This window comes from Macaca mulatta, chromosome 9, assembly GCF_049350105.2.
Source record: "Macaca mulatta isolate MMU2019108-1 chromosome 9, T2T-MMU8v2.0, whole genome shotgun sequence".
Lineage (NCBI taxonomy): Eukaryota > Metazoa > Chordata > Mammalia > Primates > Cercopithecidae > Macaca > Macaca mulatta.
Window position 1 is genome coordinate 75,890,553 of NC_133414.1, and position 17,831 is coordinate 75,908,383.

General features: G+C 50.2%; 1 protein-coding gene and 1 long non-coding RNA gene across 3 annotated transcripts; both read left to right on the forward strand.

Annotated features, from left to right (window-relative positions):
• Positions 1–51: 51 nt before the first annotated feature.
• Positions 52–1,365, forward strand: LOC114669971 (uncharacterized). Its single transcript, XR_003719354.2, has 2 exons — positions 52–99; positions 1,118–1,365. It is a non-coding gene; the product is annotated as an uncharacterized LOC114669971 (long non-coding RNA).
• Positions 1,366–6,920: 5,555 nt separating this feature from the next.
• SYNPO2L (synaptopodin 2 like) lies at positions 6,921–17,831 on the forward strand. Of its 2 annotated transcripts, XM_015147288.3 has the most exons (4): positions 6,921–7,271; positions 8,799–8,950; positions 9,405–9,919; positions 14,152–17,831. In XM_015147288.3, exons 1-4 carry the CDS (start codon positions 7,167–7,169, stop codon positions 16,317–16,319), a joined length of 2,940 nt encoding a protein of 979 aa, XP_015002774.1. In that variant the 5' UTR covers positions 6,921–7,166; the 3' UTR covers positions 16,320–17,831. The 2 variants fall into 2 exon arrangements, with proteins under 2 accessions (XP_015002774.1, XP_001104641.2); XM_001104641.5 differs by lacking the exons at positions 6,921–7,271; positions 8,799–8,950; positions 9,405–9,919 and adding an exon at positions 11,888–12,149.

The following is a 17,831-nucleotide window of genomic DNA, read 5'->3' on the forward strand; positions in this document are numbered from 1 at the left end:
GCCGGGCCACTCCTTCTGCCACGTCTGCATTTCGGGAACCGCGCATGCGCCACTTTCATCTTCCTATCATGGCCGCCGCCTGGGCGCCTCTGCTGAGTCGTATGTATTTCCCTCCTGACATTTTTTTTCAGATGTTCCGGTCACTTTATGGCCTCACCAACAGAGATGAGATTAAAAACAATTTGTCAAACTATCTTTAATAATGCCCCATCACTCTGCCTGTGACATATTAGTGACCTCTGAGCTTGTAGTCACTTCCTGCTGACCCCTGACCCCGTTGATTTCCGTCTGCTGGGTTGATCTCACCCGTGGCCTTTGCTGGTCATGAGATTTGCGGAACGTGTGGTGGTGGTAAAGGGCCACAACTGTTGTCAACGTGCATGTAGGGGTCTGAGGTCTGGCTCTACAGTTTGTAAAATGGAAATAATAATGCCCGTGTAAGAACTTGAGAGGATGAAATTAGGCCACGTACGCCGCTTGGCATCATAGTAAGCACTCAGTAAAGGCCAATTGTTATTAACCATTTTTATACAGCGCCTTCGTTTAGGTGCAGAGCTTTATCAGAGCCAAAAGGTCTCTGCTCTCTGTTGGAAGAGTTACAATTCTTGCAGTAATTATTATTACCTCGTTTAATGGCGAAGTAATTGTAGCTAACAATGGTAGGATTGCTTTTTCGTATATATGACCTCATTTGAACTTTTCAGTACTATTTATTGATTTAGTAATTTTTCAAGCACTGCTGTTGAAACTGCCTTTGCAAAATTACAACTGAGGAAATTATGATAGTGGAAGAAATCAGACCTAACCGACTCCATCTTGCTTCTAACCTTTAAGCTGTCCTTATTCATTCCTGGGTGTAGTGGAACTAACTTTGGGAGGAATTCAGTTTATGGTTTGACTCTGAAACAAATTGATAATAGCCCCTTCCCGAAAAGACCCCCTTCTTGCCTGGGGACCAGTCTGCCTTTACAGAACTAACAAATTAGCTACAAGATTACAAATTACAGTTTAGGGGTCATGCAGCCTCTGGCTCCAAGAGTCTGAACTTCCCCAAATTGCTCTTAGGAATAACATCACTATTGTAAAACCTAAGATTAGTGCTTGAGATATTTTGCAGACCCTGCACTCGTTGGATCAGCTGACACCACCTAGACCGGTAACCTGGCTCAATCAGTTCTGCCATCCCACCCAGGAACAGAAAACAGCAAGAAAACCTCACTTCGACTCCCTATGATTCCATCTTCATCCTGACCAATCAGCACGCCCCATTCACAAGCTCCTACTCACCAAATTATCTTTAAGAACTCTGATCCTCGAATGCCCAGGGAGACTAATTTGGTAATAATAAAACTCTGGTCTCCCACACAGCTGGCTCTGCGTGAATTACTCTTTGTCCACTGAAATTCCCTGGTCTTGATAAATCGGCTCTGTCGAGGCAGCAGGCAGGGTGAACCCACTGAGCGCTTACATTGTGTGCCACGCCATGTTCTTGGTTCTGGAAATACAGCAGTGAACAAAAGTGTTTGTTCTCATATTATTGACAGTAAATATCAGTTATTCTGAGGCACAGAGTGGTTTATTCACTGAAAAATTTGCACTTTAGGCTGTGCTAGAAACTATATATTAGGCAGTAAGCTACACTAAACAGGTAGATTGTTCTGTCCTCTGTTGTTTTGAGACAGAGTCTTGCTCTGTCTCCAGGCTGGAGTGAGTGCAGTGGCCCAATCTTGGCTCACTGCAACCTCCGCCTCCTAGGTTCAAGTGATTCTCATGCCTCAGCCTCCCGAGTAGCTGGGATTACAGACACGCACCACCACCCCAGCTAATTTTTGTATTTTTAGTATAGACAGGGTTTCACCATGTTGGCCAGGATAGTCTTGATCTCCTGACCTAGTGATCCACCCCCCTTGGCCTCCCAAAGTGCTGGGATTACAGGCATGAGCCACCACGCCTGGCCTGTTGGTTTGTTTTAGAGACGGTTTTGCTCTGTTGCTCAGGCTGGGCTCAAGTGGTCCTCCTACCTCAGCAGGAGTAGCTGGGTGGTTGAGTAGCTGGGGCTACAGGTATGTACCACCACATCTGGCTAATTTTTTGTAGAGATTAGGTCTCCCTGCCGGGCGCAGTGGCTCAAGCCTGTAATTCCAGCACTTTGGGAGGCCGAGGTGGGTGGATCACGAGGTCAGGAGATCGAGACCATCCTGGCTAACATGGTGAAACCCCGTCTCTACTAAAAATACAAAAAACTAGCCGGGCGTGGTGGCGGGTGCCTGTAGTCCCAGCTACTCGGAGGCTGAGGCAGGAGAATGGCGTGAACCCGGGAGGCGGAGCTTGCAGTGAGCCGAGATCGCGCCACTGCATTCCGGCCTGGGCGACACAGCGAGACTCCGTCTCAAAAAAAAAGAGATTAGGTCTCCCTGTGTTGCCCAGGATGGTCTCAAATTCCTCCCACCTTAGCCTTCCAAATTGCTGAGATTAGAGGTGTGAAGCCACCACACCTGACCTATCAGTTTTTAGTCAATGATTCTCAAAGTGTGATCCTCGGATCAGCAGTATCAGTATCACCTGGAAACTTGCTTGAAATGCAAATTTCAGACCCACTTTGCATAGATAAGAGCCAGAAATTCTGGAGGTGGGGCCCAGCAAGCTATGGTTTAAGGCCCTCCAGGTGATTCCATTGCTGATTGAGAACCACTAGTCTAGATGAATAATTTGCCAAATTCAACTAACATATGTTGAGCACCTGACCTAAACTGGGTCCTCTGCTAAGCATTTTCACATGATTCATCCCACTTGACTCATCAATATAGGAAAGTATCCTCTGTCTTGCTTAAGGTTGCACCCCTAGGACCGGGCATGGTGGCTCATGCCTGTAATCCCAGCACTTTGGGAGTCCGAGACAGACGGATCACCTGAAGTCAAGAGTTTGAGACCAGCCTGGCCAACCCTGTCTCTTCCAAAAATACAAAATAGCTGAATGTGGTGGCGCGTGCCTATAATCCCGACTACTCAGGAGGCTGAGGCAGGAGAACCACTTGAACCCCGGGGACGGAGGTTGCAGTGAACCAAGATTGCACCACTGCATTCCAGCTTGGGACACAGAGCAAGACTCCATCTTAAAAAAAGGTTGCACCGGCCGGGCGCGGTGGCTCAAGCCTGTAATCCCAGCACTTTGGGAGGCCGAGACGGGCGGTTCATGAGGTCAGGAGATCAAGACCATCCTGGCTAACACAGTGAAACCCCGTCTCTACTAAAAAATACAAAAAACTAGCCGGGCGAGGTGGCGGGCGCCTGTAGTCCCAGCTACTCGGGAGGCTGAGGCAGGAGAATGGCGCAAACCCGGGAGGCAGAGCTTGCAGTGAGCTGAGATCCGACCACTGCACTCCAGCCCGGGCGACAGTGCAAGACTCCGTCTCAAAAAAAAAAAAAAGGTTGCACCCCTAGTAAGTGGTAGATCCTAGCTTCAGTTTCTTTCTTCCCCCTCCCCCCACCTGTTTTTTTTCCATTTGAGACAGGGTCTCTGTCACCCAGGCTGGAGTGCAGTGGCACAATCTTCAACCTCTGCCTCCCAGGCTCAAGTGATCCTCCCTGTTCAGTGTCCCTAGTAGCTGGGACTACAGGCATGTGCCACCACACTTAGCTAGCTAAGTTTTGTATTTTTTGTAGAGACAGGGTGTCACCATGTTACCCAGGCTGGTCTCAAACTCCTGGGCTCAAGCGATCTGCCCGCGTCAGCCTTCCGAAGTGCTAGGATTGCAGGCATAAGCCACCATGCCCAGCTCGGTACCATAGTTTCTTGAGGATAGAGACTAATGTGTTGCAATTTATTGGTTTCTATATCTGCACTCAGTGGTTCTCAACCTTGGTTGCATATTAGAATCATCTGTGGTGCTTTTTATTTTTATTTTCATTTTTGAGACAGAGTTTCGCTCTTGTTGCCCAGGCTGGAGTGCAATGGTGTGATCTCAGCTCACTGCAACCTCTCCCTCGTGCATTCAAGCAATTCCCCAGCCTCCCAAGTATCTGGGATTACAGGCATGTGCCACCATTCCTGGCTAATTTTTGTATTTTGAGTAGAGATGGAGTTTCACTTGTTGGCCAGGTTGGTCTCAAACTCCTGACCTCAGGTGATCCACCTGCCTGAGCCTCCCAAAGTGCTAGGATTACAGACGTGAGCCACTGCACTCGGCCTTGTGGTGCTTTTTAAAATGCCACTACCGGGTACTAGACCAATAAAATCTGTCCCTAAGGATGTGTGTGTGTGTGTGTGTAAAACTTCATTGCATCATCATTTAATCCTATATGCTGATATGCTGTCTTTTCTTAGGGACTCAGTAGCTGTAAAAGTTTTCTAGGTGATTTTAATATGCACTGAAGGTTAATTGAAATCCATTGGTATAGCACAATGGCTGACATGTAGCTAACACTCAGTAAATGTGTGAATAGTGAATGAATAGAGAATGAATAGATATTTAAATCCTCTTTTTTTTTTTTTTTTTTTTGAGATGAGAGTTTCGCTCTTGTTGCTCAGGCTGGAGTGCAATGGCCCAATCTTGGCTCATCACAACCTCCGCCTCCCAGGTTCAAGCGATTTTCCTGCCTCAGCTTCCCAAGTAGCTGGGATAACAGGCATGTGCCACCATGCCTGGCTAATTTTTGTATTTTTAGTAGAGACGGGGTTTCTCCATGGTCATCAGGCTGGTCTCAAACTCCCAACCTCAGGTGATCCGCCCACCTTGGCCTCCCAACGTGCTGGGATTACAGGCATGAGCCACCGAGCCTGGCCTAGATCCTCTTTTTACTGATGAGGCCAAGTGACTGCCCTGCCTGAGATCACACAGGTACTAAGTGATGGAAGAAGAACCCAACTTCAAGCTGGGCGTGGTGGCTCATGCCTGTAATCCCAGCACTTTGGGATACCGAGGCGGGCAGATCACCTGAGGTCGGGAGTTCGAGACCAGCCTGATCAACATGGAGAAACCCCGTCTCTACTAAAAATACAAAAATTAGCCAGGCGTGGTGGCGGGTGCCTGTAGTGTCAACTACTTGGGAGGCTGAGACAGGAGAATCGCTTGAACCTGGGAGGTGGAGGTAGCAGTGAGCTGAGACCTTACCATTGCACTCCAGTGTGGGCAACAAGAGCGAAACTCTGTCTAAAAAATAAAAAAATAAAAAAAAAAAAGGCCAGGCACAGTGGCTTACACCTGTAATCCCAGCACTTTGGGAAGCCAAGGTGGGTGGATCACGAGATCAGGGGTTCGAGACCAGCCTGGCTAACATGGTGAAACCCCATCTCTACTAAAAATACAACAATTAGCTAGCTAAGTGTGGTGGCACATGCCTGTAGTCCCAGCTAGTCAGGAGGCTGAGGCAGGAGAATCATTTGAACCTGGGAAGTGGAGATTGCAGTGAGCCAAGATCTCCATTGCACTCCAGCCTGGGCGTCAGGGTGAGACTCCGTCTCAAAAAAAAAAAAAACCAAAAAACCCAAGTTCATTTCTTCTGACTCCAAAATCCCAAGTATTTTCTTCTTGGAGATCTCTTTTTTCTTTCTTCCTTTTTCTTTTTCTTTTTCTTTTTTTTTTTTTTTTTTTGGAGACAGGGTCTCATTCTGTCACCCAGGCTAGAGTGCTAGAGTGCAGTGGCAGGATCATGACTCACTGCAGCTTCAACCTCCAGGGCTCAAGCAACCCTCCCATGTCAATCTCCCAAGTAGCTGGGACTACAGGAGCATGTGACCAGGCAGGCCTGGCTAAATTTTTTTGTAGAAACAGGGTCTCACCATGTTACCCAGGCTGGTCTTGAACTCCTGTGCTCAAGCGATCCACCTGTCTCAGCCTCTCAAAGTGCTGGGATTACAGGCATGAGCTACTGCACCCAGCCCAAGTGTTTCTAGGACACAGAGGCATATACCAAGGCAAACAGTATTTAGCATACACTAGGTGGGCAGCTATTTTATGAAACTCTGTAGCCTTTGATAATCACAGTTATAGCACCATAATGTTGTGCCTTGTAACAGAGACATTCTTGTAATGGAAACCTAGAGACAAGTAGAGATTGTATTAACATGGTTTGGTATGTTTACGCACACCTACATACCTTTCCATGACCACGTATGTATTACAATAGGTAATTTTTTTTATAGTTTTTTAATTAATTAATTTTTTTTTTTGAGACGGAGTCTCGCTCTGTCACCCAGGAGTGCAGTGGCACGATATTGGCTCACCACAAGCTCCGCCTCCCAGGTTCACGCCATTCTCCTGCCTCTGCCTCCTGAGTAGCCAGGACTACAGGCACCTGCCACCACGCCCAGCTAATTTTTTGTATTTTTAGTAGAGACAGGGTTTCACCATGTTAGCCAGGATGGTCTTCATCTCCTGACCTCGTGATCCGCCCGCCTTGGCTCCCAAAGTGCTGGGATTACAGGCGTGAGCCACCACACCCGGCCTCTTGTTTTGTTTTGTTTTTAACATTTTTTAATAATAAAAAAATAGAGATAGGGCACGTCTCACCATGTTGTCCAGGCTGATCTCAAATTCCTGAACTCAAGAAATCCACCCACCTTGGCCTCCCAAAGTGCTAGGATTATAGGTGTGAGCCACCATGCCTGGCCCAACATTTTAATTAACAGATAAATTTATATAGCGAGGGTGCATTCTTTCCTGGGATCTTGGAGCAAGCCCAGCCATTCTTTGCCGGCTATGGAATTGAAGCCCCTGCTGCTGCCACTTTGAAATGGTCTTCGGAGGAAAGCAGTTGAGATTAGCCCATGGTCCTATTAGAGAAGGCACAGTTCCTGAAAGGGTGTACATTGGTTATAGAGCCTAGAGAGTTTGTATTAGTCCTGAATAAAAGGCCCATGCAGGAGTATGGGGAACATGGAGGGCAGAAGTTTGTACTATAATTAGCTCTAGGACTAGCACAGATGGGGGAGGGAGGGGAGTGCAAGCAGCATCTATTTTGAGCACATCTGCGATTGATGGGACACGTGTGCTGGACTGTAATGATCCCAGGGCCAAGTTGCCTGCCTGTGGTGTGTGGTGTGGGGGGGAGGCCTGGGGCAGCAGGAGCAGGACAGCCAGACAGGAAGGCCGGACGGGGTTCGAGCACTTCAACTTCTCTCCCTGAGACACTGTTCCAACTCCGGGGGCCATAGGCCAAGCTGAGTGATGGGTGCTGAGGAGGAGGTGCTGGTCACACTATCAGGGGGAGCCCCCTGGGGCTTCCGACTTCAGGGGGGGGCCGAGCAGAGGAAACCCTTACAGGTGTCTAAGGTAAGGGAGAGCCCCTGAAATGAGGCTTCAGGGAAATGGAACCCAAAGGTTCCTGGGAAGAGATGTGTGGTGGCATATGGTGGGGTTTGGGGGGGTGGGAGGCTGTGAAGATGGGGTGGGTAGTGGGAAGGGAAGCATGCTCAAGTCTCATAGTGGGAGTAGCGTCTGACCACAGGCTTCTTGTGGGGGGTCTATTAGAAAACAGAATTCTTGGTTTTCAGGGAGCAGAGGAAAAAGAAAGACTCTGTTTTAGTTCCCTGCAGCACTGTGGTATCAGAGGCCCAGCTCTGGTCATCCAGTGTTTGTTCTCTTGAGTATGTGCCTCTACTCCAAACTCCAGAAATACAGGGAAGGTTCTAATTTATCTCTGACTAAACTGATACGTGATGAACTGAAACTGCCTCGTACAGCCTAGCCCAGTCCAGTCCTACCCTGGCTCACCCTGCTCTGCCCATGCCTTCAGTGCTCTTTCCCTAGGTCAGATCCTTTCTCTCACTAGGCAAGACGTTTTTAGGTGCTAGGAGGGTTATGGCAAGATCTGGCTTCACAGACGAAGTCGTTACCCTTTTGGTTTCACCCCACAGGCTTAGTTTTCCGAACTGTAAAATGTGGGTAATAATAGTACTTGTACCTACTTCATGGAACCATTCTAAGGATTAAATGCAATAATACATGTAGCACAGTGCCCAACACTTAGTAAAAACTCAATAAATGGTAGCCACTACTACTATTATTACTTTGGCATACATACATTTGTGTGTACACATGGCACACATATACCCAAATAATCACAATCTCCCAGAATCCCACTGGACTCCCTCCAACCTGGAGTACTGTTCTAAAATCTTGACTGTGTAATGGCACCTGGGGTTCCAAGGCCTAGTAGAGAATTACCGGCCAATATAGATACTGCCTTTGAAGAAAAAGCTTATGGAGATAACCAACATTCCTTTTCGTTTTTTTTTTCTTTTTGCCACAGTCTTACTCTATTGCCCCGGCTGGAGTGCAGTGATGTGATCTTGGCTCACTGCAACTTCTGCTTCCTGGGTTCAAGTGATTCTTCTGCCTCAGCCTCCCAAGTATCTGGGACTACATGTGCCCGCCACCACGGCCGGCTGATTTTTGTATTTTTAGTAGAAACAGGGTTTCACCCGTTGGCCAGGCTGGTCTTGAACTCCTGACCTCAAGTGATCCACCCACCTAGGCCTCCCAAAGTGGCTTACAGGTGTGAGCCACTGCGCCCAGCTAGTAACCACCATTTCTAGTACCTACCCCATGTGGTTCTTCCCAAGCCTCTTTCATTCAGTGGTTACCCTATTTCCCACTATATGGTGTATTTCTTTCTCCAATCTGTATACTTTCTTCCCTCTAGACAGACCACTTCAACTGCAGCCACTTCCATGCATCTCCCCACCTTTCTTACCCTACAAAGTAAAATCCCTTCCTATGGGTCCTTCCTGTCTTTTCCTTTCATTCTATTCCCTTTGGAGCCCTCTCTTACCTACAATGTCTCCTTCAACATCTCAGATTCGAAGACGGAGCCAGGCTGGCAGAGCAGGACTCCGAGAGAAGGACCAGCTCTTGGCAATCAATGGGGTCTCTTGCACCAACCTCTCCCATGCCAGTGCCATGAGCCTCATCGATGCCTCAGGAAATCAGCTTGTCCTCACTGTGCAGCGGTATGGACCTCCCTCCTCTTCTCTTCCCCTAATCCAGGACTCCCATTGCCTGTCTCAGCTCTGTGTCTCACTGGCCTGGCTTTAGCAACTAACAGGTACCTATTTCTGCTCGTGCATTTCTGCTGGAGTGTAGATGGTTTGTGTCTGCCTCCCAGAGGGCTTGAATGTATCTGCAATTAAGGGATGGGGATGTCAGTGGGTATTTGACTGATGGGCCTACTTCAACCCCTGGCCTGTCTCCTCATTACATCTTCCTCTAAGCCTATTTCCACTTACAGCCCTTTAAGCACATTTGCCTCCCAGTTTGTCTTCATATCTTCACTCTTCCCGTCTCACCCATTCCAACTGTATGACAGCCTTCTCTCTCCCTTACCTCTTCCCTCTATCCCTTCCAGACCTCTCAAGCTGTCAGTACCTAGCCCATCTCTCAAGCTCTGTCATCTTTCCTATCCAGGGTAGCAGACGAGGGTCCTGTGCAATCTCCATCTCCCCATGAGCTTCAGGTGCTGTCACCCTTATCTCCACTGAGTCCTGAGCCCCCTGGTGCTCCAGTTCCTCAGCCTCTTCAGCCTGGGAGTCTTCGTTCACCTCCTGATAGTGAGGCTTACTACGGAGAGACTGACAGTGATGCTGATGGTCCTGCCACGCAGGAGAAGCCTCGCCGACCTCGCCGCCGAGGCCCCACAAGGCCCACCCCTCCGGGTGCCCCACCTGATGAGGTCTACCTGTCTGACAGCCCTGCAGAGCCAGTACCTACTATCCCTGGCCCTTCCAGCCAGGGTGACAGCCGTGTGAGCTCCCCGTCTTGGGAGGATGGGGCAGCCCTTCAGCCACCCCCAGCTGAGGCTCTGCTGTTACCCCATGGCCCTCTCCGGCCTGGTCCTCATCTCATCCCTATGGTGGGGCCTGTTCCCCACCCGGTGGCAGAAGATCTTACTACCACCTACACCCAGAAGGCCAAGCAAGCCAGTGAGTGCCTGAATCCCTTTTCCCCAGCCAGGATCCTTCAATCTGAGCCTTAAATCTACCCTTCTATAGCCATACATTCTCCCTACCTTGGGCCACTTGGATACAGTCTTGGGGGCAGGAGGAGAAGAGTATGAGTAGAAGGGGAGCATAATTACTCTCATGACCCCCATTATTTTTGCTGTTTGAACCAATGTGGCAAAAGGGTAAGGTGATTCAGTTCAACCAAGGAACAGGGTAAGCAGGAAAATTGGAAAGAGACACAAATAGATGAAGGGTTTGGTGGTGGTGATAACTGTTATTGTGTGTCATGATGGGGTGAAAGCAGAGTACAGACACAAGACAGGGGAGTATTTAAAAGCAGGTTGAAGGCTGGGCAAGGTGGCTCATACCTGTAATCCCAGCACTCTGGGAGGCTGAGGTAGGAGGATAGCATGAACCCAGGAGTTTGTTTTCTTTTTCTTTTTTTTTTTTTTTAGATGGGAGTATGGCTCTTGTGCCTAGGCTGGAATGCAATGGCATGATCTTGGCTCACTGCAACCTCCACCTCCCAGGTTCAAGCAATTCTCCTGCCTCAGCCTCCTGAGTAGCTGGGGTTACGGGCACCTGCTACCACACCTGGCTAATTTTTTGTATTTTTAGTAGAGACGGGGTTTTACCATATTGGTCAGGCTGGTCTCAAACTCCTGACCTCAGGTGATCTGCCTGCCTCGGCCTCCCAAAGTGCTGGGATTACAGGTGTGAGCCACTGCTCCTGGCAGAAGCCAGAAGTTTGAGACCAGTCTGGACAACATCATGAGTCTTTGTCTCCAATAAAAATTTAAAAATTAGCCAAGCACGGTGGCACATGTCTATGGTCCCAGGTACTTGGGAGGCTGAGGCCGGAGGATTGCTTGAGCCTGGGAGGTTTAGGCTGCAGTGAGCCATGTTTGCACCACTGCACTCCAGCATGAGCAACAGACCAAGACCCTGTCTTAAAAATAAATAATAAAAATTAATAAATAAAAGTGGGTCAAAGCTACAGGGGTTCTTTTTTTTTCTTCTTCTTTTTTTTTCTTTTTGAGGCAGAGTCTTGCACTGTCACCCAGACTGGAGTGCAATCTTGGCTCACTGCAACCTCTGCCTCCTGGGTTCAGGCGATTCTTCTGCCTCAGCCTCCTGAGTAGCTGGGATTAAAGGTGCCTGCCACCATGCCTGGCTAATTTTTTGTATTTTTAGTAGAGACGGGGTTTCACCATGTTGGCCAGGCTGGTCTTGAACTCCTGACCTTGTGATCCACCTGCCTCAGCCTCCCAAAGTGCTGGGATTACAGGCATGAGCCACTGCCCCGCCAAGGGGTTCTTTATAGTGTTAATTGCAGGTACCTTTGACATTTGCAAGTTCCGTTAGGATTCCTGGGGACTGAGAGGCTATGGGACGATCATGAGATCCCGGGGAAGTGGCAGAGGGAGGGAGCTTTGGCTTTGGCTCCTTATCTCAGGCAAGAATGTTGGCCTGGGCAGAAAAAGCCCATTCCACTTATCTCAGACTCTTTGCTATTTTTGATGTGAGCGACAGAACAAGGTCTAAGGGTAAACTTTCTCCCTACTCTATGCCTCCTGTGCCTTTCCCACAGAGACCGTTCTTGTTACCTTCGAAATCTCAGGATTCCCCCTCTAGTTATACTTCTTTCCTTTCCTCCACCATTTTGATTCCTGATCCTTAGAACTTTGTATCTCTCAGTTTGGAGTGGAGGCTAAGGACATGAGAGTTGAGAGTCTGACATCCCTGAGTGTCCAATATCCTAGGAATTCCAGATGTGTGCCTAGGATCCCATGCTTTCCTCAATTCTCCACTTATCTCCCCCTCCCTTCCCATAATGCTGGATGAGACTGTAGCTACTGGCTCAGAGGTATTTTTAGTCAAGCAGACCTCATTGTCTGCTGGGGTGGGGTTGGGGGAAGGGAAAGCAGGTGCCCACGTCCATCACACCGGCACTTGTGGGGCAGCCCAGAGAAGGGAGAGGGCCAGGTTCCAAAAATAGCACAGTGAGCTCATTCAGCTGCCAGCTCTGGGGACAAGACAAAGGGGCTTTAAAAGGCGTGGGGGGTGGCTCAAGCTGGTCCTGCTCCAGCCAACACAGCCTTTCTCAGCATGGAGACCTTTGAGCCCATCAGCCAAGAGCCCCTCAGCCAAGTCAGCTACGACAAAGCCCCAGACCCAGTTCCTGAGCTCCAAGACTCATTCTATGCAGGTACTACCCTCCCATATCTATGAGAGTCTGGGGTCTAGAATGGAGGGGAAGATGTCAACAGTTTAGGAAGGGCAGTCTTTGGGAAAGGTCTTACTCTCTTGTTCCTTCCTTTTTGCTGTTCTCTTCCTCCTTTTCTCAGGAGAGTTTCACTGACCCTTTCTCAGTGATGCTATGATCACATGTCAGAGGGGTTTGTGACCACAAGAGCTGTAGAAAACTCATGGGAACAGAGTGTGTATGAGTACATTATGAATACATGAAGGCATGTATGTGTGAGTCGTGGGACAAGATATGTGTGAACAAGAAAGTGTCCATATAAAGAAAGTATAGTGTCAAGAAGGCTTTAATAGTAATGGTTACAGTGGGCCTTCACACTGTGTTAAGTGCTAAATTTACTATATTATCTCAGTTAATCCTTATAGCAATCCTATGAGGTAGCCATTGTCTACCCTCGTTTACAGATGAGGAAACCGAACTTTAATGAGGTGAGGTAACTCTCCCAAGAACCAAAACCCTGAACTGAACTCTGACTCCAGGGCCTGTTGTCTCATCCACAGCACTATTCTGAGGTATAAACGCTGGGATGACAGGAATGACAAAAATGAAAAAAATTCCATCTACTTTCCACTCAAGGTACCACGCTCATTACAAAGGAGCTCATTACAAAGGAGCGTGGTACCTTGAGTGGAAAGTAGATGGAATTTCAATAATTTTTCAAGAGGAACTGGGGACCATGGACCAGAGAGTATCCATGTGCAAGGCGGGGTCCTCGCAGCAGGGCAGCCTCTCCCATTTCCTGGCCCCACCTACCCAGGCCCCACATGGCATGGAAAGCCCTGCCCTGGTTCCCTTTAGCACATTGTCCTTGTGTGCCTGGATGGCAGTGGCTGCCTGAGCTCTCTACGTAGAGACAGTTCTGACCCCCAAAGAAGCCCACCCCACTACCATCCCCAGCTTGGGGGAAATAATATATTTAGCTGGTGACCTTGAGGTATCCTAAAGATTTGGAGTGTTGCCTTGGAGAACATTACCCTGACTTCTCCTGCGTCTTGGATGGAGACTACCCCTGACTGTGAGTAGCAGAGGTGTGAAGCCCAGATGACTGCCTTGGCAGTTGGAAGGCCGAGATAAACTTTAGAATTCTGTCTACACTGTTAGTAACAGGGTTTCTGCAGGGAGGTCTCTGGGATGAAGGGCCACCTAGAGCATGTAGGTGTATGAATGTATTTGAGTGATGGTGTTTTTACATGGGCACGTGTATTTACATATATGTATGTGAATGGAGCTGTATGTAAGCTGGGGTATATGTGAATGAGAGAGAAAAGTAAATAGGAGAAAGTACGCCTACAGTTGACTTTCACTAGACGGCTATTCTTGTTGAAGTGTTGTGTGGTAGGAGTTATTTCTGTAAATGTGTATGATGTGGATTGCATGAGGGGGGTGGAATTGTGAATGAAGATCCTCATTGCTAAGGGTTCTTTGTGTCCATATCATAGGGGTAAGGGGTAGCGGAGAGGATGAGTCGTAAGCTTCATGAGAAGCCTCCTAACGTGGTCCCTATGGTGGGTGGAAAGTGTTCCTTCTCATCTTTCCTCTCCCTGGGACCTGCTTCTCTCCCTGTCTGCCATGGAGAGTGACACATCTTTCTCCTCCCCTTCCCATTGCCAGTCAGGAATGGGAGGTAGGTGAGGAATGTGTGTGGGGTGGATAAGAGCACATCTCTTGGAAGATAGGAGCAGAATAGCAGTAAGATGGGATGGAAGGGCTGTGGTCAGAGCAGTGTCAGGGCAGTCAACTGGACTTTGCCTTATCTTTAACTGTCCTTGGTTTCACCTTTCACCCTCCACTCTGCCCCTAAGTCAGAGGACTTTGTCACAGGGGACATTGTGGGTCGGGCCAGTGCAAGAGGGAGCTTGCTGGGATGGGAGGTGAAAGCCTTGGGGAACAGGACTAGAAGAGGCTGGGAAGACCCATTGACCATTTTACTTCTTGGCCTCCCCAGAACTGCAACGTGCAGAGAGCCTCCAAGAGAAAAGCATAAAAGAGGCCAAGACCAAATGCAGGACAATTGCATCCCTGCTCACTGCAGCCCCCAACCCCCACTCCAAAGGGGTGCTTATGTTTAAGAAACGGCGGCAGAGAGCCAAGAAGTACACTCTGGTGAGCTTCGGGGCTGCTGCTGGGACGGGCGCTGAGGAGGAGGAGGACGGCGTTCCCCCCACGAGTGAGTCGGAGCTGGACGAAGAAGCCTTCTCCGACGCCCGCAGCCTCACCAATCAATCTGACTGGGACAGTCCCTATCTGGACATGGAGCTTGCCAGGGCGGGCTCAAGAGCATCAGAGGGCCAGGGCTCTGGCCTGGGAGGGCAGCTGAGTGAGGTCTCTGGGCGAGGGGTACAGCTCTTTGAACAGCAGCGCCAGCGCGCAGACTCCAGCACCCAGGAACTGGTGCGGGCCGAACCAGCAGCCATGCTCAACGGGGAGGGCCTGCGGTCACCACCTCGGGCCCAGAGTGCTCCCCCAGAGGCGGCTGTGCTCCCACCCAGCCCCTTGCCGGCCCCTGTAGCCAGCCCCAGACCCTTCCAACCAGGTGGTGGAGCCCCGACCCCAACTCCAAACATCTTTAACCGGTCAGCTAGGCCCTTTACCCCGGGCCTACAAGGGCAGCGGCCAACTACCACCTCGGTTATTTTCCGGCCTTTAGCCCCCAGGAGGGCCAACGACAGCCTGGGGGGCCTCAGCCCCGCCCCACCCCCCTTCTTGTCTTCTCCGCAGGGGCCCACCCCTCTGCCCAGCTTCACGTCAGGGGTTCCCAGTCACGCACCAGTCTCTGGTTCCCCCAGCGCCTCACGCACCTCGGGCCCTGTGACAGCCACCAGCTCCCTGTACATCCCAGCCCCCAGTCGGCCTGTCACTCCAGGCGGAACCCCAGAGCCCCCCGCTCCTCCTAGCGCAGCTGCCATGACCTCCACAGCTTCTATCTTCCTATCTGCGCCTTTGCGACCCTCTGTGCGCCCAGAGATGCCTGCCCCAGGCCCAGGGGCTCCTGAGCCCCCCAGCGCTCGGGAGCAGCGCATCTCTGTGCCAGCTGCCCGCACGGGTATCCTGCAGGAGGCCCGGCGCCGGGGGACCCGGAAGCAGATGTTCCGGCCGGGAAAAGAGGAGACGAAGAACTCGCCCAACCCCGAGCTGCTATCGCTGGTACAGAACCTGGATGAAAAGCCCCGGGCCGGGGGTGCAGAATCTGGTCCTGAGGAGGATGCTCTGAGCCTCGGGGCTGAAGCCTGCAACTTCATGCAGCCAGTAGGGGCCAAGAGTTACAAGACCCTGCCTCCCGTGACACCTAAGACCCCTCCTCCAATGGCTCCCAAGACCCCGCCCCCTATGACTCCTAAGACTCCACCCCCAGTGGCTCCTAAGCCCCCATCTCGAGGGCTCCTTGATGGGCTCGTGAATGGGGCAGTCTCTTCAGCTGTAATCCCTGAGCCACCAAGGCTGCAGGGCAGGGGTGGGGAGCTATTTGCTAAGCGGCAGAGCCGTGCGGACAGGTATGTGGTGGAAGGTACACCTGGTCCTGGTCTTGGCCCTCGGCCTAGAAGTCCTTCTCCTACCCCGTCTCTGCCCCCTTCCTGGAAATATTCACCCAACATCCGTGCCCCACCTCCTATTGCTTACAACCCACTGCTCTCTCCCTTTTTCCCGCAGGCGGCCCGAACTCTCCCTAAGGCCCAATCCCAGGGGCCTCGGGCAACACCCAAGCAGGGCATCAAGGCTCTAGATTTTATGCGGCATCAGCCCTATCAACTTAAAACTGCCATGTTCTGTTTTGATGAGGTTCCCCCGACTCCTGGCCCTACCGCCTCAGGGCCCCCCAAAACTGCCCGAGTCCAGGAGATTCGCCGGTTTTCCACTCCGGCGCCCCAGCCCACTGCAGAACCCCTGGTTCCCACTGTGCTTGCCCCGCGAGCAGCCACTACACTGGATGAGCCCATCTGGAGAACAGAGCTGGCCTCAGCCCCTGTTCCTAGCCCAGCCCCTCCTCCAGAGTCTCCCAGGGGCCTTGGGGCTTCTCCCAGCTCCTGTGGTTTCCAGGTAGCCAGGCCCCGATTCTCAGCCACCAGAACAGGATTGCAGGCTCATGTGTGGAGGCCTGGGGCAGGGCACCAGTGAGCAGGCACAGGTCCCAGGACCAAGGAGAGGTGGAACATCCAGTTCCTAAAGTTGCTTCTCCTACCCTATCCCACCCCCTGTCACTGGCATCTGGAAGCTAAATTGCCTCATGCCAGAGATAGTTTCCAAGTTGATGTCCCCGTCCCCCACCTTCCTCCTCACTCTCTACCTCCCTGCCGCTTTCCAACCAACTATGTCTGCTTTGGTATCTTTGCCTCTCTTTGTCTCTGCATTTCCTTGCCTGGATCTCTGTCTTTATTTCCAGGCTTCTCCACCCGTATTCCTCCACAGATCTCTCTTCCTTGACATTTGTGCTTTTCTCCGTGGGCCTCATTTTAATGTTCAGTGAGAAGTAAACAGAGCAGAAGTGACCACTGGGACCTTAAGCAAGAAGCTCACCACCAGGCACACAGCAAAGGGACTGAACTGACCGTTGTTTGCCCTAAGCCACCCTCACCCCCCACTCTGCTTTCCCAAGCTTGGCTGGCATATACCTAGGCCTGTGTGTGTGTGCGCGCACAGATGTGCTCTTCCGTCTGAGGCATGAGTAAGAGAGGAGGTCAAAATAAAGACCCAATCTGAGTCTTATTGTTGTACTGATAGAAGGGTCAGATATCCCCACATGGAGTTGAGTGGGAGAAAGAGATTTGCTAGAGAATAACTCCTTAGAGACCAATGTCTGTAGCAGGTGTCCAGCATCTTGTGAAAGTTATGGAGCATGAAAAGACTGAAGGGCCAGGAAAGTTTGCATGGGCTGAGTTATATCAGCTAGACCAGGAATAGAACAAATAATTCTATTCCTCAGGATTTCAGAAAGTTAGCAACTTGAGAGGCCAGTGCTGAGCAAACCAGTACCCAGGAAATGAAAAAAAAGAAAATTCCCTATGAGAATGAACAGATCATTGGCTTCATTGCCTCATGAGCTTGAGAGAAAGGAGAAGAGAGTCAGAGTGTGGAGAGTGAGGCTGAAACCAGAAGCATGGCAGAAATGAGTTTAAATGATTGAGCCACAGACAGAAGTATGGTGAGGGACAATGCCATATTGGGAAAAAGTAAAGTTGGGTAACAAAAAACCAACTGTGTGTGAGAAGGGAATTGGAAAAAAAATTTGAGGGAGAAGAATGTATTTGTTAGAATGGAAGGGGATAATGGCAGAAGGGAGGTGTGAGGGTGTGTGCTGAGTGTTGGAAGAACAGTTGGTGTCTGTGTGACTTTCCTTGAGTCTGTCCTTCAGTGTGTCTTCTACAGCTTGCCATGACTACCTGGGAAAGAGCAGAGAAACACCCAGAAACCTCTTTTCAGTACCACCCCATCCCTCAAAACCCCAGCTCTTGCTTCTTTTCAGCTTCCGGTCCTGATCTCTGATCCTTAGAGGAGTGTGGACTCCCTTCTCACCAAGACCACCATCAGCTACGTTTGCCGTTTAATCTGGAAAGTGATAATTTTCCTTTGCTTGTTGGGTGTGAGTCACAATACTTTGGTTTGTGCACAAGAATAAATTTATGCCCCATA